This window comes from Petromyzon marinus, chromosome 1 (genome assembly GCF_048934315.1).
Source record: "Petromyzon marinus isolate PM22_M1 ecotype Great Lakes invasive population chromosome 1, UKy_Petmar_22M1.pri1.0, whole genome shotgun sequence".
Lineage (NCBI taxonomy): Eukaryota > Metazoa > Chordata > Hyperoartia > Petromyzontiformes > Petromyzontidae > Petromyzon > Petromyzon marinus.
Window position 1 is genome coordinate 19,037,750 of NC_133667.1, and position 21,847 is coordinate 19,059,596.

The 21,847-nt window shown below is 43.1% G+C and overlaps 1 protein-coding gene across 1 annotated transcript; it reads left to right on the forward strand.

Annotated features, from left to right (window-relative positions):
- Positions 1 to 12,876: 12,876 nt before the first annotated feature.
- On the forward strand, positions 12,877 to 21,290 carry LOC142924018 (succinate receptor 1-like). The gene is made up of 2 exons (XM_076065284.1): positions 12,877 to 15,122; positions 20,245 to 21,290. The coding sequence occupies exons 1-2, from the start codon at positions 14,847 to 14,849 to the stop codon at positions 20,989 to 20,991; spliced, it is 1,023 nt and encodes a 340-aa protein (XP_075921399.1). The 5' UTR covers positions 12,877 to 14,846; the 3' UTR covers positions 20,992 to 21,290.
- The last annotated feature ends 557 nt before the right edge of the window (positions 21,291 to 21,847 follow it).

A 21,847-nucleotide genomic window follows, 5' to 3' on the forward strand; every position in this document is an offset into this window, starting at 1 on the left:
GATCTATTATTTTATTTCTACCTACCACGTGACTTTACCGAAAGAACCAAAGAGTATGGATTCCTGCAGTCACGAAAGCTTCAAATCAAGATAACGCCTCTCGTGCTGCTGAAGAGTTTGTTTTGCGTTAGATCGTTTAAAAAATATAAAGGTGTCGTTAAACCCGCCACCACCCGACACAGCCAATTAGTAAGGTTTGTCAAGTAAACATAACGTGTAAATTAGACTCTAGTTCAGCACACCGGCATGTTGGAGAGTAAACCCGCAACATTTACAATTCGAGTACAACGTTTTGCTGGTAATTACAACCAGCCTCATCAAGCATAAGCCAGAATTGTGGCTGGTTGTAATTGTAATCAACGGGTTTAATATCGGTCGTGAAAGCCTACGTGTTGAACTAACACCTATCGTGCTGCAGTTTCCATCCTCACCCACACACACACAACTGCTTAGTATTTTCAGCACAACAGGATTTCAACAGAGCAGTAGAGATCAATCAATTCATATTGACTCTTGAGATCCAGATACGTGCGTTGAATAACGTGTGTCAGGATACACGTTTTTTTTTCCCGTTCGCATATTGTAACGGGTAAAATATTACCCCAGCAGCCAATGTAGGTGCTACCATCCACCACAATGTTACAATTAATCACAGAAAATAACCAAATTGCTGGTGGGTTGAATCATCCCACCTCTATAACCGAAGTGGACAATCCCCTACAATATGAACAAAGAAGCTCATGACAGAATTTACAGAAGAGAGTTACAGGACCATACCAGTACTGTATAACATTCTAAATCCAACTTAGGGGCCATCCATTTAGTACGTACGCATGGAGGGGGGAGAGTGGTGGTTAACCCAAATGCGTACGCTTGCGTATGGGGGGTCTACTACAATTTACGTACGCATAGGATAGGGGTGGGGGGTGAAGCCTCGATAATAATTTGTCTACATTGGCCTTCAAATGAGTTAGATAGTCCGGCGGTGGACTATCTGTTTGCTTAAACACGTTAATATTATTATTAATCCTTCATCGTTTCTGCGTGTATTACATATCGGCCGTTCTATAGGATTCGGGGGGGGGGGTGCTGTCAGGCGTGCGTACTCAGGTGGGGTAGGGGGGGGTAAAAAGTCCACGTGCGTACAGGGAGGGGGGGAGGGGTCCAGTTTTGACAGATTTTCTGCTGCCTACTCAATGGATGGCCACTCAGCATATTTCGCATATCCAAATAAGAAACCACTAGAAAAGTCTGTCCTTGTGCAAGTTGTGCAAACGGTACCGACTGCCCAAACACACGTTTTTGTTCTTGAAAAAGACGTCTCCAAAATACTCCCTACACCGACACAAGAATGTATATACACGTTTACATAAATTTTTAGAAACGTTGGTTTCTTCTCTTAAAATGTGTTTTATATATATGATTGAATTTGCATACTTCTAGGTATCGTACTGTTTAACTTTGTAAGAGGTGAAGAGTCTGCTTGGCACACATGCCGTTGTTACCTTCTCATACACTGCAGTATATCTTTCTCCTACTCATACTTTGACAGTTTCCCACCATATGTCCATGGTACTCAGCCACGCAGCACATTATAATGGTCAATTTCGTTAAAATAACTTACATATCTCTTTAAAAATGTGCTGACCTATACAGCCTGCAGAAACAAGCCATTCAAGCTGTGTAAAGACTGACAAAGACTCCCGGTTGAATAACACTTGCTGACACAGTACTGTATATGCATACCACAGTTCAGCCTAAATTGAACCTAACTCCAGAGCAAATAAAACCTGTTGAATGATGCACAAACAACATGAGTCCAAGTGGAACTGCATCCCGTCACTGATTACTTATTTTCAGAAGGTTGCTATGATCAGTTGATTCTGAAAATGTGCTGAGCCAGTGTTCGTTGGTTCTGTACGGAGTCCACGGTGGGTCCTGGTGGTGTTACGAAAGGCGGGTTTAGTGAGAGATTATTCCCCATTCCTCGGTACCGGTGGAATCATTGATTTCCTGCAGTGGCTTCAAATCTCATAACGCGTACCCCATTTCCTCAGCCAGTGGCACTCATGGCATTGAAATTGTCAACTTGCCACTTGCTGTAATAGCGTAGCCTTAGGTTTCTTCCAAGGTCAAATATACTTGGGATGAGGGTCACACCGATGTTGTTGACTTCACCTCTTGGCCTCATCCATGTCTCACCATCCATAATTTTCCACCATGTTCCACTCACAATGCTACATAATATACCCTCAACAATATCAACAGAAAAATAACACTTTATATATATAAAACATTTTAGAGATGGTCTTCCTCAACTGCCTCTTACAATGAAAATTACTTTACATGTGTCAATATACTTGGATGTTACTTAAACTAAAAACAACGAAAAATGATTTAGTTTACCAGGTAAGGCCGACTGAGCTATATAGCTCCTTTTTAGAAGCGATCTGGCCATAAATGATAGCTCAACGAACATAGCCCATCATGTGGAAATGTATAGCAGCCAAATACTCTACACGCATGTTTCTAAATGTGGAGGGGAAAACCGGAAGACCGGGAGAAAAAGCCACACGACCACGGGGAGAGAGACGCAAACTCCAAATATGCAGCAGCAGGCGTCAGGGTCGGGATCGAACCCATGATATCCTGCATACCTTGCGAAGTAGTTAACATCTCGCCACTGAGGCGCCCGAACAACCTAATGTGCAGCTCCATGCAGAGATGCACAGTCAGCTTTAATAAACAGACAACACGGCAAGTGCAGTAAAAGTGCGTGTCTGACACAAACGTGGAGGGTAGTCGTTGTTCAGATAACACCCCTGACAATGTTCCAACACTGTACATTGTCAACCGGGCTTCTCTACAGCTCAACTTCTGAAGTTACTCATCTAACTCACTTGCAATCCAAACACTGTGGTACTGTAATGTCGTTTGAATGTTAGGCTACGTCATTTGAGCATTACAGTAGCAAAATATAATAATAGGTTATTTACCCTTTTTTTTCTGACCGCAGTCTGACCGCAGGTATTGTGGGTAATGCAAACATGATTCCTTGTAAAAAGGTGTCAGTTTTGTTGCCAGAAAAAATGGTAAAAAACTATTGTTATAACATTACAGGATCCTGCAGGGGAAATGCGAGGTTGATTTAGAGTATATACACCCACACATGCACCTTCATAAGTGTACTCGATATACACACACACATGCACCTTCATAAGTGTAATCTATATACACATGCACCTTCATAAGTGTACTCTATACACACACATGCACCTTCATAAGTGTACTCGATATACACACATGCACCTTCATAAGTGTACTCTACATACACAAACATGCACCTGTATCAGTGTACTCTACATACACAATGCACCTTCATAAGTGTACTATACACACATGCACCTTCATAAGTGTACTCTACACACACACATGCACGTTCATAAGTGTACTATATACACACACATGCACCTTTATAAGAGTACTCTATGTACACACACATGCACCTTCATAAGTGTACTCGACATACACATGCACCTTCATAAGTGTACTCTACATACACACATGCACCTTCATAAGTGTACTATACACACATGCACCTTCATAAGTGTACTCTACGTACACACATGCACCTTCATAAGTGTACTCTACATACACACATGCACCTTTATCAATGTACTCTATACACACACACATGCATCTTTATAAGTGTACTCTACACACATACATGCACCTTCATAAGAGTACTCTACATACACACATTCACCTTTTTAAGAATACTCTATATACACACGCGAACTAATTTTCATATAGAGTATACTAATAATGGAATCGGGAGAGTTGTAGCAGCAGTGTTTTTTTTATGTAATCGCCACAGGGTCCGATGACTTGACATCTCATTTGGTACATGGTCCTCAAACTATGATAACGTGAGGTCAAATACTGCACTGAACGGGGTCGATTTGCCCTCTGGTCCACCTTCCGTCGTGAGCACAGTACCGTCCTGTGTGTGAGATGAACACCCCCGTGCAGGACAGAGGCTGCATTTCTGGGGCAAGAAAGCAATTGCGGTTGTCTTTGAGAGAGAGAGAAGCTGCAGGAATAGAAGGTGGGATTATTCCCAACCACTGGCTCATTGCGACCAGCAGAGATGAGCCCCGCCAAAGTGCTCATGGTGGCACGGGAGGCACTTCATTTGACTTGTAGACACCAGTGCCGCATTAAGCTAATGCGGCGTCTGTAGCACGTGTTATAAAGGGGCCCTAAATAAATATATATATTGAAACAATTTTTCTTACTTGCACAGTAAAGAAATTGCATTTTTCAAATTTGCTATACAGCCAGATAATAAGACAAATCGCTAACCTTAAACACCCAGTCGTTCATAAAAGTTGAAGGCAGTATAGTACTGTAGTAATAGAGCAAGTGCAGAATCACTGAACCGGAATTGATAGCTTGAAAGCATTTAGCGCGGGGCCCTTGAAAGTGCGGGGCCCGTAGCTACTACACATGTAGCTACTACACATGTAACTACTACACATGTAGCTAATACACATGTAGCTTATACACATGTAGCTACTGTTGCTACGAGGATAATCCGGCACTGGTACACACGTCTGTGTATGTGTGTAGTAGAGTCCTCGATATGCAAGCATAAACAAGCAACCAAATGCTGCCTGCCCCGATTTCAAAGACCACGGGAATGTGGAATGTCCACCACTGGTCCAGGGCTACCAACGGATATTGAGCACCACGCACTTCGAGGCTTGCTACAACAGCGGTGACGATTATCTGAACCGATCCCGGGCTTCCCCCAGGTCGACTCAGCTTCAAATGAGTATCTCGTTCTATGCGTAAACATCGACACTGGGGAGACAAAGGCGGCCCCGCGAGGTGCCTGGCCACCCACCCCCACGTGTGCCACAGTGCCGGCCTGCATAGACAGACGCTGCTACTCGCGAACAGCACTTGCCCCAACAGTCTGTCGAGGCTATATGCAGGGGGATCTTTGTCTTGCTACACATATATTAAACAGTCTGTATGCAGGCATGTTTAACTTCTTTCGTACCGTACGTAACCAACCGCGCTAATCGGAGGTTACGGGGTCGGGGTGGGGGTGACAACAAACTAATCGCACGCACAACAACACATCCTTCAGACTAATAAAGGTCACCGAACAAACGCATGGCGGGCACGTCAAAGGTTAGTTAAAGTTGCATCCTAAATGAGCCCCAAGTAACGACAACAGTTCAGCGCAGCGTGCGCTAACCCAGTCGTACGACGCAGTCGAGAGACGTCCTCACGTTACTCACTGCTGGACGGGGTTGTGTCGGTGTGGGTTCGGGGGTAGATGCGGACGGATAGAGTTTTGCTTTTCCACCCCCCCACCCCTGCCCCCCTCTTTTTTGCCGGCTCGCTCCGCGTCCTGATGCCCGCCCGAGCTCACGGGCGATCCCTCGTGCATCGCGTCACTCACGCGCCCGTCGTCGTCATCATCCCCCACCCCCCTCTGCTGCTGCTGATGATGATGTCGTGGCCAGGTCTTTTTTTTGGTGACCATGTCTCCCATTGGGGAGGAGGTGTCACCGAATAGCTGAGCCTCAGCCTCGCGCGAATTGGGTTGTGAATAGGAATGGGCTTGGATATACGATTTCACAATACACATATATATTGCTATGAAGAAGTAGTAAGTACACGTGTCGTAACAAAAACATGTTCCTGGCCAACAACATCGATATCTATAATTGTGTCATGTTTAGGCAAGGTCATATGCATGCCAAATGGTTACAGAACGGTATGGGCAGCGACGATGCACCGCAGTAACAAATGCCTCGTCACCATCCATTTGTTAAATGTGAGTGCTGCGTAAGTGTTGGCACACGCACTGCAGGCTTTAAAAAAAAAGCATTTCCTCCACTATTGCTGTGTATAATGTTCATGGGATAGCTGTAGGTTCATCGACCTTTTTCCCTATTGAATCTACTCCGGATGTTTGTGGGTGTCTGGCTTGAGCTTGATGATCATTATTATGTAAGGAACTGGGGGGGTAAGTGTTACATTTTTCCACAAAGCTAGCAATACATTTATCACCCTTAACAATGAAAAAACCTTCAGAAGCCTTGTCTACAGCTTGACATGGCCATTTACCCAATTCCAACTCCCTTTATTCTCACACACAATATTTCATAATGTAGATGTTGGCCTACTTACAGTAGAGGACTGTCTTTGCAATGTGTCATCCATTAAACATTGTAGGGACAGAATAATAATAATTGTGCATGCAGGATGACTTTCCATGTATGTATGTTGAACTTCTTTTGCACCGTACGTAGTCAGCCGTGCAAATCGGAGGTGCGGGAGAAGTGCACAAACTAAACACACAAAAGCGGTTCTCAATAAATTCGTTTTGGATCTAAATGTAAAAGTGCAAAGCCTCTAAGTGGCTTCCCCAATGAGCCTTTCAGACGGATGCAGAAGGGCATTTGAAGAAGGGCGTCTGAAAGCGCGCGATGCGTTGACCGTCTTTGTTCGATGGCTTGCCGTGTATGGGTAGATGTGGCTTGGTGCCGTTTTAGGTGCGCATAATATTGGTTGAATGCACTGCGAGCCGCTCTGACTAAATCAGAAGAAACCGGTTACAGCAGCCGACACCGAAAACTGCAATAAGTGTGACATTAACAAATATTTTTTTTATGATCCATAATTGTTAAGTTAATGGCACTAAAACGAAATGCTATTTGACAAGTACAGTATGAACATTGAACACACCCAAAAGAATTGCAAAAATAAACAATGGCGAACAAATTAATAAGTCAAGTTGGTCCTCTTTCACGTGACAAAACACAAATTTGTTGAATGAAAATGACACATTGGCAGACCAACATAGCACTTGAAAACCGATGCAGCACTAGCCAACTATTGTGCGATACTTTCAGCGTTCATATATTGCCCCCTGCAGTTGTGTCCTCTTTCCACTGTGGCATTTCAACTGACCGACACAACGCCCGTAAAATACTTTTGCTTTCTGAATGGTCAGTCAGTGTTATAGCGAACTAAACATTTTTTTCTTGCGTTGACAGTTGTGCACAATCACAAAAACAAATCATCAATGCCACTGCCTTAAAAAGAAAGCAAGTTTATAATGATGAAAAAAAAGAATACGCTTTACGCTTTCCGGCAATAATACATAAGTTAAGATGTTCAAACACCAAATAGACACCGATTGTAAGGCATTAAGTCTGCATGAGCTTCATGTGCTTGTGGTAGAATATACAAAAGTACTTTGATGATGTATGCATCATCCTACAACAGAGGCAGCCTCCTTTATCGCCTTGTGTCACCAGCGTTAGACCAGAGAACACCAAATGGCGAACAGCACAACGCCAATGAAAATATTAAAGCGTTAGTAGCTCGCGTTAAACAGTTATCATAGCTTTGAGACTATTTTTTGCCGGTACCTATTGCAAGGCATCAAACAGTGCTGGATTTTGCATAAGCTAAGTAAGCTATAGCTAAGTAAGCTATAGCTTAGGGCCTCACATGAGGGGCCTCTAAATAGGAAAGAATAATCATATGAAATTTAAAGTTTTACATAATCATATTTAATAATAGGTTTTACCCTTCTTGGCAATAAAGCAGGTGTTAAGATGTTAAACCACCAAACTGAAGCCTTTTGCAAGGAATCATGTCTGCATTAACCGCAGACACTTGCGGTGAACATGCAAAAAAAACATGCTCTGATAGAATGTGATGCATTGTCTTTGAAACTGATTGGTCCACACCACCAGAGGCAGCTTTCTTTAGAGCCTAGTCTCAAGCAGTGTTAGACCACTGTCCTATGGTCTAATTTGATACATGGGACCTCATGATGTCGCTGCTGCTCACCCCGAGCTCTCAGTGTCCTCATAGTGGCATTGTCTTGGTGCTGTTCGCCTTTTGGCGTCCTCTGGTCTCACACTGTTTGAGGCTCGGCTCTAAAGAAAGCTGTCTCTGGTGTGGACCAATCAGTTTTAAAGACAATCCATCTATTGTCAGAGCATGGTGTATGTGTGGTTAATGCGGACATGATTCCCTGTAAAAGGTTCCAGTTTGGTGTTTTAACATCATAACACAACTGTTTTTATTACCGGAAAGGGGAAACGCTATTCTTATATTTTGATGCTGGCAAGGGAGGTCCCAATATATTTTACATAATCAGTTGAAGAATAAAGGAGATAGGGAACAAATACTCTGAAACGGTGATTTTTCATTCCGATGAGAAACATTTGCAGGCATTTATCGATTTACAAACTCCCGATTTACCAAGTTTCGCTTTAACGAAACTTTAACGAAAGTTTTATTGCGAGCCGTAGACAAGAAGTGTCTTAGGGCCCTTCCATAAATGACGTCACGCGGTTTTTGACGATTTTTGACCCCCCCCCCTCGTCACACGGCGTCACAAAAAGTCAGACCCCCCCCTCAAATATGACGTCACAAAACTCCGCCCCCCCCCCACACACAAAATAAAACATGCTTCAAATCACTTTAAACTATTGTCACTGTAGTGCCTATTTAATGTGGCGCTGCAATCTGATGTAGTAGGAGGAAACATTTATTATAAAGTCTATTTAATTAAGTAGAACGTGTTGTCTATATTTATTTAAAGTTGCTCATTTTTATCTGACGTCACATTTCTAAACCCCTCCCCCTACCGCTCGTCACACATCGTCACAAATGTCTGACCCCCCCCCCTCCCAGGTGCATGACGTCATTTATGGACAGCCCCTTAGTCGACGTACTGCATCGGTGTACTCTGCACTGTTCACCTCAGCGTGCCCACATCACCACTTCTCTTCTTCCCAGTTCGTGTAACGGTTGTTAGCGTGTGCCCCATGGGTCTGCATTTATTGCGTTATTTGCCATGTATTTCAAGCACCCTTCAATATGAGTGGCAAGCATGAATCAACATTACCAGCTATTACTCCAGCAAATAAGTCTAGGCAAGCCTGCTAACGAATCCGGATATCATAAAAAGGCGTGAGAAAGGAAAACGCTTTGGTAGGCATTGAATGACTATTGATTCGTCAGGCCTCATGCACCAGTAGCTCCTGAGAACCCTGCCTCCGAACCTGAACCATCATCATCTACGCCACAAACTCCATCAGCCAGCCAAGAATGCTGGGCAGCCCCAGTAGAAGATAGCCAACAACCTGCCATTATCTCCTCCTCCCCAGTCACTCATCTCAACACACTGAGGTGACCATAGGAATCAGGTGAGTTTCATTATTACAGTAAAGTATTATTATCATCGTAATTTATGGTTATGGTTTCATTATTGTAAAGGGAAAATGAAAAAAATCCATATTTTCTTGCGTTATGAGAACTTTGCCTTCAATTTTTCCTTTAAAATAACGGTAATTATTGTTTTGATTTACGAATGTTTGATTTACGCAGCATTGTTCAGGAACGCATTGTATTCGTAAATCGAGGAATGCCTGTAGTTGTATGGCTACACAATTATTTGTCATATTGAGTTTATAAAGCGGTGGATAAATAACCGTGCACTTACATTTCAAAAACATCTGTTTAAAAATAATGAAGCCAGACAGAATCTTCCCGTGAATTCTTCTTGTAAAGTCATATTTTATGTTTTTATTTATTTATATTGAAATGTGTACTTCAACTTTACTTGTAAACATATAGGATTGAGTTCAAAAGAGTTTGTCTAACGTTTATTTATTCTACTTTCAGAGGCTTGTTAAACATGAAGAGGACTTTTGAAAGTGGATGTCAGAAGAGGAACAAAACAGCGGCTTATTGTAGGGCAGCTAAAACAATTACCAAAAGTTGATAGTTATTTTACTGTATATAAAGGAGGGAGCTCCATATTCAAGAGAGTCAGGCAGGACCACAGCAACCACGGGAGAACATTCCAATATACAGGTGTCCGAGTCGGGATCGAACGCACAACCATCCTGTATACCAGGAGAGGGAGTTAACATCTCACCACCGTGGCACCCCATGAAAAACGTACGACTTGGACCCATCCAATCTTGCCGACTATCGTACATGGTTATCTCCCTTTGAAACCATTATTATTACAGAACCTTCAAGAAAGCATCACAGTGCCCTGAGTGCATCCTGCCAAAGTCCATAATAACCACGCTGTGTTTACAAAAGGAAGGAGGTACAGCAGCATCAGAACAATGGTGCATTTCTGAAAGTAATCGCCCTGAAGGTGAAGAAGGCTGCGAGGGCTTGAATGGCCATTTTCTATAAGATAATGACTTAGTAACCTGGGGGAGATATGTTTAACCTTAACAGAGGCACCAGGCAAAGATGTCCACTACCCCACTCTTTTTCATTTGACATGAATCCACTCACCCCTCCCATAAACAAAAAAAATGAATTCCATATGATATTAAACGTTTATAAAACTGCCTGCGGCTCTAGAGCGAGATTCTGAGAGCAGTGTGTTTGCTCCAGGCTGCTCTGCATTTTGAGAAATTGTGTTGTTATGTTGTGTGAGGGCATATACTTGTTTGAGCTATATTTCATTACCAGCTTGTGCAACCAGATCTGTTGCTGTATACATATCAGACTCCCAAACTATCGAGCTATAAGGTGGCCAAGAGTTGGCAGTACAGTACAACAAATAGGTTGTTGAGCTATCTGTATGCATTTCATTGAGAAATTGTCGAAAACATCCGAATATGAACTGACCTAAACCATTGTGTTTAGACTCAGTGAGAACCCTCTTGGATAGATAAATATATATGCTCTCTCAAATGCTCTGACATTTGATCAGGAATCCTCAGTGGCGTCACGTATTATATTATCGGTGTTAGCCGTGCACTTTTAGGTGCTAGTTGTTTGGGCTTTGCAAGGACTATGCTGTATAATCAGTTAACCATTATCAAACACTCTGGAAACGAATACGCAACCCCAAACTTGTGCTCGTTGTTTATAGATGTATATAAATATTGTCACACACACACCTAGCAGATACATTCCTCCCAACTTTTTCTCTAAATTACATGCAGAAAAGTGCATCTTGTAATCTGGAGAATTTTGGTATTTGTGGGACTCGTAACATGTTACCAGAGCTTGGATAAACCTGTGTGATTGTGGGAAGGACGGTAGGGGGAGGTATTGGCAAGGGGAGGCTCATGGGGGAGACGGGAACATGTGTGACAGCCGACTGCCCTAAACATTCTAGGTTGAGGTCAAGAAGTCATCATAGCCACTGATGCTATACCACACACACACACACCCCTTGCTGTAGTAGATTATCATAGCCGTCGCAAAGTCAACAGTCGACATCCAAAGTCGGATGTTAAATTACGACTTTGAGGAACCGAGGTTCAGCCCAATAAAGATGTGAAATCAAGCAGTGCCCAAGTTCTACATGCCGCAGTTGGGGCGAGCTTGGTATCCCTGTTTAAAGGTAGAGGACGTCTCGCATACGACTCACTCTGCCTTTCTGTCCCTTCTCGTAAGTATGTATGTGCGTTGAACTTCTTTCGCACCTTACATAGTCAACCACACGAATCGGAAGTGCGGAGGTAGGACAACAAACTAAACACAAAAAAGCCGTTCTAAAAAAAATGAGTTTTCAATCGTAGTCTACGCTGGTGAGAGCTATGTAATGTTGTAAATGTCTACAAAGTGCATTGGTGTGTAATGGTGTCAATAATGCATTTTGATGTGACCAGTGACCGAAGTCTTGTTTAGTGTGCAGTCACTGGAAGGTAAACAGCTAGGCATTGTGATGGTGCATCCATTCATCAATTAACATCTCATTTTTACACTCAAGTATAAAAATAAGTAATGTACAGCCTTTTGTCAATTCACACTCATGGTCCGTCTATCAAATTGTATGCGTAATAATTTATGGAAATTATAGGCGGATATCCATTGTAACAAAATAGATTCACATATGGTCTTTACCTCACATAAAATCTAGATTTGAATATCAGCTGAGTCAGACTGGCTGTCCTGATGAGACCCAGAAGGTCAAAACCGCTCCACAATTTGCTTACTTAAACCAATGCTGTTGGTTAACATGTCTACAATATGCTGAGAAAATTATAGATACAGTGTATTATTACGTAGAGATACAGAACAGTCTGATTTAATAGTAGATAATGAGCGTTACTATTGTTACAATTAAGCTAATGAAAATTGTACAAATGAGATAACACCAAATACAAATAATGAAACAGAAAAAGCAAGACTAATATGAATAATTATTCAATAGAATTGTGACACTGAAACCATTGACAATCCCTCACAATTCACTGAATCGCTGGGACAGTGAATCAATGCAAACAAATTTACAACTCGACAGCAACATTGAATCCACCAACTGGTCGGGCATATGCTGCTACAATTAAAATACATTCCTGCGGAGGGGGCTGGTAGGAACGTTGGGTTGCTCGGTCAGTGGCCAGGGTCAACAGCGGCACCACGTGGTGTATTCCGCAAATATGCCCTACTGTGAGGGCGGGCACAAGCCGGCGTGAGTAGGTTAAACGTTGAGTTTTATAAGGGCACCACGGGGTGACCAGCCCCTCCCCACCCAGCCCCTCCCCTCCCACCCCCCACCCTCCCCTCCCCACCCAGCCCCACCCTCCCCACCCAGCCCCTCCCCACCCAACCCCTCCCTCTCCACCCATCCCCTCCCCACCCTCCCCTCTCCACCCAGCCCCACCCAGCCCCTCCCCACCCAGCCCCTCCGCACCCTCCCCTCCCCACCCAACCCCTCCCTCCCCACCCAGCCCCTCCCTACCCAGCCCCACCCAGCCCCTCCCCACCCTCCCCTCCCCACCCAGCCCCTCCCCACCCTCCCCTCCCCACCCAGCCCCTCCCCACCCTCCCCTCTCCACCCAGCCCCACCCCTCCCATGTTTGGATGCACGACGGACGGACGGACACAATAATCCCCTGTGGGCTGGTGTAACCAGGAGGTGCCTACCAGTAATAAACTGCCAGTGGTGGCAATATACATAGCAATGGGTATACCACTTTGTACACACAGAAAAGTCCAACTCATTTGCTCCTGCTTCAGAATGAAAGGCCTCGTGATTGCAGGTCTTCGCCGTGGTGCTCTATAGCTCTCTGATGGGTTTTTTTTATTCCACTGCACGTTTCTCAGCATTATAATCTATGTTTCGTTACATCGCACAGTGCCGCCTGAAAATACGGCTGAAGGGTAGGCCGTCTTTGTTTAACATGTTTTTTTTTTGTATGGGGGAGGAAACCGGAGTGTCTGGAGAAACCCCCACATGTAAAATGGGAGTCCTGTATACTCAAACTCGTACACGACTTGTTACAAACAAATGTGTCATCTTGCCTCCTAAGGCATCTCATTGCCGCGAAGGCAATCATCTTGTACATGATGCTAAAACAAAACCTTTTTTTTCAGCAGCGATCTGGCCACAAATTATAGCTCAACAAAGTTGCTTACCATAAGGACATTTATAGTAGCCAAATACTTTAAAGTAATTTTGTCATTTTTTCAAAGATTAGATGAAAAATATATTTTATTATTTTTCCAAAATACTGCACAGTAAAATACCTGTTTAGATTATTTGTCAATAATTTAATAAATTATATTACATGTACAGATCCCAGTGCAAGCTTATCACCTATTAACGAAATATGTTTACCAAGAGTTTCCTGAGAAGAAATACACGAATGGAAAGATACAGAAAATAGTTGTGAATTATTAACAAATCATTACAGTACACTACATCAGATGTAAAATTTTGATTTAAAGCTTTCGTGACTGCAGGGATTCATATTCTTGGTTCTTTCGGTAAAGTCACGTAGAAGGGAAACAATAAAATAATAAAAATATAAAACAATAAAATTCTCACGACGTTTCGACTGCAACACAAGCAATCATCATCACACATGATGATGATTGCTTGTGTTTAAAATAAAAAAAACTGTTTCTTTTATCAAATTTAAAAGGATAACACGATATACAGTACACCCGACTTACGAACACCCGTACTTACGAACACCCGACTTACGAACATCCGTACTTACGAACCGAATTACCTGAAATCTAAATAAATTAACATTCACTTGAACGCGAACTCGCAATTGCAAAGTAAACCGCGCAACTATTTTGTTAAGAGGAGCGATCCTCCGCGAGTTATGAGTCGGCATTCTATACCTTTTGCTATGTGGTGTTTGAACAACTTAATACCTATTCTTGATTCTTTCGGTAAAGTCACGTAGAAGGGAAACGATAAAATAATAAAAATATAAAACAATAAAATTCTCACGACGTTTTGACTGCAACACAAGCAATCATCATCAGGTGTGAAAAACCACAGCTTGGTGTTGCAGTCGAAACGTCGTGAGAATTTTATTGTTTTATATTTTTATTATTTTATTGTTTCCCTTCTACGTGACTTCACCGAAAGAACCAAGAATATGAATCCCTGCAGTCACGAAAGCTTTAAATCAAAATCTTAATACCTGTTTTGTTGCTAGAAAGGGTCAAACCTTTTTTTTATTTCATCTTCACCTTGCGCTTCGTTTACATTGCTTTGAAAACAACGTATATGTAGCTAAAATCTCGAGGTGTACATTGACTGAGTGAAAATTAAACCTGGAAAAATGACTCAATTGCGCTGCTCCTTGATCTGTGCTACTCACAAAGCGCACTATATTTAAGTGGTCACAGACCTTGAAACGATTTTCTGAAAGGCTTAACAACCTCGGCCACATGTTTGACATCACACACTAACGAAGCATTTACACATAGCCCCCTTATCAGCAACCGACTCGATAACACAAGTTCTACTCGTGACCAGCAAACCAGTGGGCTTGGCAGTCAAGGCAGGGCAAGCCATGGCGAGTTCCAACAGCACCGGTTTGATCGACGCCCAGATCAACGATTCTGCCGGGAGTGACATCTGCGGGAAGACGGTCACGCTCTTTGACAAGTATGTTCACACAGCAATGTATTGCCTCGTGCTACTGGTGGGGCTGCCCGGCAACGTGACCGCGATTTGGCTGTACGCGCGCAGCGTGAGGACCTGGAGCTCCAGCGCGGTGTTCCTCTTCAACCTGGCTGTGGCCGACCTCCTCTACCTCCTCACCCTGCCCATGCAGATCGTGTACCAGGTAATACAAAAGAAAGACACCCTGTTATATAGCCTTAGCAGGCTGTAAGTGCTGTTGTCTAGTAGCACCTGCGAAGGCCGGCATGGTACACCAGGGGGAAGGGTGGGTGGCCAGCACCACGCCCGACCGCCTTTGTCTCCCCAGTGGCGACGTTTACTACACACCGCACCAGGTACTCAATTGAGGCCGAGTCGACCTAGGGGAGGCCCAAGACCGGTTCGGATAATCTCGGGGCGCCGGGTTCATAGCGCAGCGTGCTTACCGCTACTACATGAACGTCATACCAGACAGAGTGCCACACAGCACGGTTCGCAGCCAGCCTCTCACAATGGTTAATCCAGTGGCCACTCATAACACTATGTGGCACAAGTTTTTGTTCCAGGGTTGTAAGTGTTATTTCCTAATTGCTTATGCCTAAAAATAATAGAAAATGGCTATTGTTCCCCACATGCTTTGCTTTTGTGACCAGGACAGTGATATTTTGAAATTCACCTATTTTCAATGAGGAAATGGGCGAATTTCTGTATTTTCGCTCACATAAAGTCACAAAACAACAACATACGAATCAAAATGAACGTGTATTTATACTAAAGTAATACAAAAATGACTGCAAAAGATTTATAAGTGAGTTGTTTTTCAAGATTTACGATTATACTGCAAATCACTTTTCACGAATCAGCCCCCAAATGTAGTTTTCCATCATGTTGTCGTTATACTATCCTTGGTAGCGGCGTTCAAAGTCCAGTATATCCTGGTGGAAGCGCTCGCCTTGCTCCTTCGAGTACGCTCCCATGTTCTCCTTGAATTTATCAAGACAAGCATCAAGGATATGGACTTTGAGGGACATCCTGCAGCCCATTGTGTCTTAGTTCTTCACCAGAGTCTCAACCAGCTCCATATAGTTTTCGACCTGGTGATTGCCCAGGAAGCCACGAACCACTGCGACAAAGTTGTTCCAAGCCACTTTCTCCGTACTAGTGAGCTTCTTGGGGAAGTCATTGTGCTCCAGGATCTTCTTTATCTGTGGTCCAACGAAGACACCGGCTTTGACCTTCGCCTCAGACAGCGTAGGGAATAAGTCTTGAAGGTACTTGAAGGCTGCCGACAGCTCTGACAAATTGTTTCATAAGGCCCAATTTGATGTGCAGTGGTGGCATCAGCACCTTCCGGGGGTCTACCAGCGGCTCCCACTTGACGTTGTTCCTCCCCATAGAGAACTTGGTCCGCTGTGGCCAGTCCCGCCTGTGGTAGTGCGCTTTGGTGTCCCTGCTGTCCCAAAGGCAAAGATAGCAGGGAAACTTGGTAAAACCGCCTTGGAGACCCATCAGGAATGCCACCATTTTGAAGTCTCCAATGACCTCCCAGCCGTACTCGTCATACTTCAAGGCGTCCAGCAAGGTCTTGATGCTGTTGTAATCCTCTTTGAGGTGTACCGAGTGAGCCAGGGGAAGAGACGGGTATTTGTTACCATTATGGAGGAGTACAGCTTTGAGGCTCCTGGATGAGCTGTCAATGAAGAGGCACCACTCATTCTGGTTACAAGCGATTCCGATTGCCTCGAACACACTAGGCACATTGTGGCAGAAGCAGAGCCCATATTGACGAGTGAAGAAGCTGCAAAAAGGTTCGTGACGCTTCCTCTGATCTGTGACTTGCACACTTTCATCCAACAAGTTCCACTGCTTGAGCCTTGACGTCAAAAGCTCGGCATTTGACTTGGTGAGACCAATATCTCTGATCAAGTCGTTGAGGTCTTTTTGGTTGGGGTAGTATGGTTTTCTCTCCTCAGCTACACGTCCGAAATTGTCATCTGGATCTACAATGTCTTCCTCGCTCTCTGATTTGCTGCTCTCTTCTAAAGACGGCTGCCTTCTCTCCGGAGGAGCGGGTACAGGGAGCGAAGATTGAAAGAAGTAGCAGTTGCTTGAGTGGTCAGTGGGTTCCTGCCAAATTCTTAGGATAGCTAACTTCATGGGTCTCTTTTCCCCTCTGTACCATCCTTCAAAAATACATTTATTTCACTCATGACTAATGTGTAAAAGATTCTCGCAACATTTTTCATATATTATATATTTCAATAACATTGAAAATTGTAAAACATTTTAAAATTAAAACTTTCACGATGTTAAGAATTGTAACAAATTTTACAACACAAAATTCCAAGCAACAATTGTCCATCTTACCTTACAGAGTTTTTTTGCATTGCTCGCAGGTGAAATGAGGTGCCCAGGGTTTGTCTTGATCCCCGACAGGCATGCCAAAATATGCCTTGTAGGCCTCACACATCTTAGCAGATGCTTCCACAGAGTACTTTTTCGCTCTTGTCTTGATAAATTGGCTGCAGACATAGCAAAATGTGTCCGACGGATGCTTGCAGCCTCTTGATGCCATCTCAGAAAAATGCAGATATGTATCCACTTAGGCAGCTGGAACTGAACTGAACTGGTGGTTAAATTTTGATTTAAAGCTTTCGTGACTGCAGTAATTCATATTCTTAGCTCTTTCGGTAAAGTCACGTGACTTTACCGAAAGAGCTAAGAATATGAACTGGTGGTCTTAAGGCCCCTATACTTCTACTACTATTTATATCACTGGAAAGTTGTAGAATGTTCTAGAAGTTACTCCAAGTTTACTTAGCACTGAATCTATCTGGAATGTTCTGGGAAATAGGTAAATTTCAAAATATCACTGTCCTGGTCACAAAAGCAAAGTTTGTGGGGAATAATAGCCATTTTCTGTACTTTTGAGACATAAGCAATTATGAAATAACACTTACTACCCAGGAACAAGAAAAGAAAAAATGTGTTACACAGTGTAATCGGAGTCGCAAGCAACACCTCCACCCCTGCACCTGCTCCCTGGTAGGTTTCTGGGTTGCACTTGTGTGTTGTTCAGCATGATGTCCAGCGTTTCGCTCTACCTGCTGGCAACTTGTTCGGAAACTGAATTACCAAGTGTGGTGAACTAAATTGAGTCCCTGAAGAAGCTATCTAGCACATGCAGCAAAACGTTGGACATCATGCTGCACCCACGTGGCGCGGGTAAGAGACGTCCCGATGCACTGAAGTTTGCACACGCTTTCTCTGCACAAGTTTAACCAAGAGGCACTCTCCCTAGCAGTACCGTACATTTTGGGGCAACTGTGGGCATTTGTTTTATATAACATTTTTTGTATTATAATTCTGTGTTGAAAGGTCTAATTTTAGTAAGTGTATCGTTTGCTAATTGTGCCTACCACGTGTGTAAAATTTCAATGACCCATATGAAAACTAGTTTGTCTTATCGAGTACCTTCCTGCATGTTACCAATGCATTACTGCTGCCAGAAATAGAAATGGCTTATTAGCAATACTTGGACGATCGTGAACATGTGGTACTGGTCTTGCAGGCCATATTATTCCCTTAAGGTAAAAAATCCAAGATGGGTTTTTTTATAGTTCGAAATTTTACATTGTGAAGTTGATTTTGGCTAACCCAACAAATAATTTATTTTTATTTGGATATTGATCCACTTACATATATTTCACTTGATATTATATGAAGAAAATCTGGCTGGAAGGTCTTATTGTTCGAGCAATTTCAAACGGTTGCAAGTTCAAATCTGCCAATCAGTTTTTCAGGGTAGCTAATGAGTACCAAATCATGACTTGGTAATCATTGGTACTCATTATTTGGGTCTTTCGGTGAAGGCACGTAGATTGGTTCAAAGAAAATAACAAAAAACTACGACGTTTTGATCGCAACACAAGCGGTCGTCATCAGGAAAAGGGGGTTAGCCTCGAACGGCAAACTGTTTATAAAGGTTTTAAATGGGCGTAGCTTAAGTGTCAGCAGTATGGGCGGAGCAGCTAATGTTAATGTGATGGTCCACCACGGCGCTCGTGATGGGTTTCCACCAATTGGAGGGCTGCCAGGTAAAAATTTGCATGTTAATGTAATCAGAAAGGGAATCAGAAAGGGTTTTATTCGCCATGTAAGTTCACACCGACACGGAATTTACTTTGGCAGGATGGTGCATACATTCAACATATAGGAATCTAAAATCTTAAATAAGTTTTAAACAAGTCTTACTATAATAAGGGTTAAAAGTCTAACACCAAGGAGCTGAAGTATATAAAATTAAATAAATATCGAATATAAAATAGCTTTAAGATATAATTTAAAAATAAAAAATACAAATAGGGTAACATAGTTAATATCGGCAAGGTGTCGTTATGTAGATCAAATGTTAAAAACAGTGTTAGCCCTTGGCCTTGTTTAACAGGCCAGCAGCAGATGGGAAGAAACTGTTTTTATGGCGTGAGGTTTTGGTCCAGATGGACCGAAGCCTTCTGCCGGAGGGGAGTAGCTGAAACAGAGAGTGTCCAGGGTGGGAGAAATCGGCCATAATCTTCCTTGCTCGCCTCATGGACCTTGTCGTGTACAGGTCCTCGAGGGTTGGTAGATTGCAGGCAATTACCTTCTCAGCAGTGTGGATGATACGCTGCAGTCTGCTCTTGTCCTTGGCAGTGGCAGCAGCGTACCAGACGGTTATGGAGGAGGTGAGGATGGATTCAATGATCGCTGTATAGAATTGCACCATCATCAAAGAGTGGCCTCCATGTCGAACGCCCTCGACATGGAGGCCGCTGTCCGATGTTACATTAACATGCTAATTGTTATTTTTACCTGGCAGTCCTCCAATTGGTGGAAACCCATCACGGGCGCCGTGGTGGACCATCACTTACATTAACATTAGCTGCCCCGCCCATACTGCTGACACTTAAGCTACACCCATTTAAAACCTTTATAAACAGTTTGCCGTTCGAGGCTAACCCCCTTTTCCTGAAGACGACCGCTTGTGTTGCGATCGAAACGTCGTAGTTTCTTGTTATTTTCTTTGAACCAATCTACGTGACTTTACCGAAAGACCCAAAGAATATAATGAGTAACACTTTGCAGGAATGTATTAACGAGTTATCCGGTGGAGAGACTGGCCTCTGCCATAGGAATGCACAATTTACACCTCTTGCTCAAACTCGCCAGCAGAGATGAGCATTGCAAATGCCTGTTTGAGCAGGGAGATGCAGATATTTTGACTTGAATTTAATGCAGTGCTATTCATCATTGCTTTAACTTTTCAGGCAAATGACAGCATATGGGTGTTTGGCTCCATCACATGCAAGCTGATGCGCTTCTTGACTTATGCCCAAATGTACATCAGCATCCTCTTCTTGGTCTACATTTGCCTGGATCGCTACGTAGCCATCGTCCACCCTCTGAAGTGGCACCGCTCGCCACGACACCGCGTGTCCCTCTGGATGTGCGTCGCTGGCTGGACGTGCATTTTGGCCCAGGTGTCGCCCCTCTTGTCGTTCGTGTCCGTGTCTCAGTACCCATCCAGCAACAACTTGCGGTGCCACGGATTCACAGACTCCGCCGACATCGCGACAATGTTCGTCTACAGCCTCGTGCTCACCATCCTGGGTTTTACGCTACCTCACCTGGTCATGCTCGTGTGCTACCTGCTATGCGTGCGAGCGCTCAGGCAGGAACGCATGCAAGGTCGGCAAATATCAAAGGAAAAATCTGTCAAGATCATCATCTGTGCCCTGGTGCTCTTTTCCACTTGCTTTGTGCCGTACCACATATTGCGAAATGTCAAGATGTACTTCACTCTCTATCCACCGCATCCGTGTGACAATCAGGTCATTAGAGTAGCCTACATTATTACCAAAGACCTGTGCAGCTTGAATTCAGCCCTCAATCCCATGTTTTATTTTGTGGCTGGTGACAATTTTAGGTTAAGGCTGACTGTAGCCGTTAAGAGCTGCTGTACTGGAGGAGGAAACCAAGTTCACCCTGAACAAATTTCATCATCGATATCTTAGTCAAAAGTCAACATATGCGTTTTTCTATTAATTGCAAGTTTCCCTTTACAATTACAGGTATGCAGAGGTTAGACATGTACTCACTTTTGCTTAAACTTTCAATCATTTGAAGCACATTTGTATAGTTTGTTCTGAACTAAACATTTGACGCGTGATTTATCGCAGGTAAATTTGACGCACGAGTTATTTTAAAAGTTACTTGTACGGCGTCATTTTTTAACCGGAGCTAAAAAGTGTTCACCAAATGAATGTATTCCTCCACATTCCTTTAAGCAGTCCATAATTTACTGGAAAATAAACTGTCAACACAATGTATTCGCCAAACTTGTATTACTTTCTGCATTTTACTAGTGACAATACATTACAATGCGTGTAGTGTACTTGCATACACACAAGCATAAAAACAAGCACGAGTTAAATTTGAGAAAAGCAAAATATCCTAGATTTGAAGCTTTCGTGACTGCAAGAATTCACACTCTTTGGTTTTATTCGGTTAAGTCACGTAGGTAAAAAACAAATAAAAATTAAATAAAAGAAAAAATTAAAACACGTTTCGGAGGCAACACAAGCTTCCGTCTTCAGGTGGAAACAGTCACTACAGCGATTTTTTGCTGTGACTGTTTCCACCTGAAGACGGAAGCTTGTGTTGCCTCCGAAATGTTGTTTTATTTTTTTCTTTTATTTAATTTTAATTTGTTTTTTTACCTACGTGACTTAACCGAATAAAACCAAAGAGTATAAGCAAAATATACCAATGTGAAAAGTAGAAGTGACGAAAACTTCACGCAAAAAATACAGCAAATTAGTTGGGAGACTTGGTCAAAACGACATTTACTCTGAAGATAGATTATCCTAA

Coding starts and splice junctions, on each gene's coding strand:
- LOC142924018 (XM_076065284.1), top strand. CDS start 14,847: ATGGCGAGTTCCAACAGCACCGGTTTGATCGACGCCCAGATCAACGAT. Junction 15,123..20,244: donor CCATGCAGATCGTGTACCAG/GTAATACAAAAG, acceptor TTAACTTTTCAG/GCAAATGACAGCATATGGGT.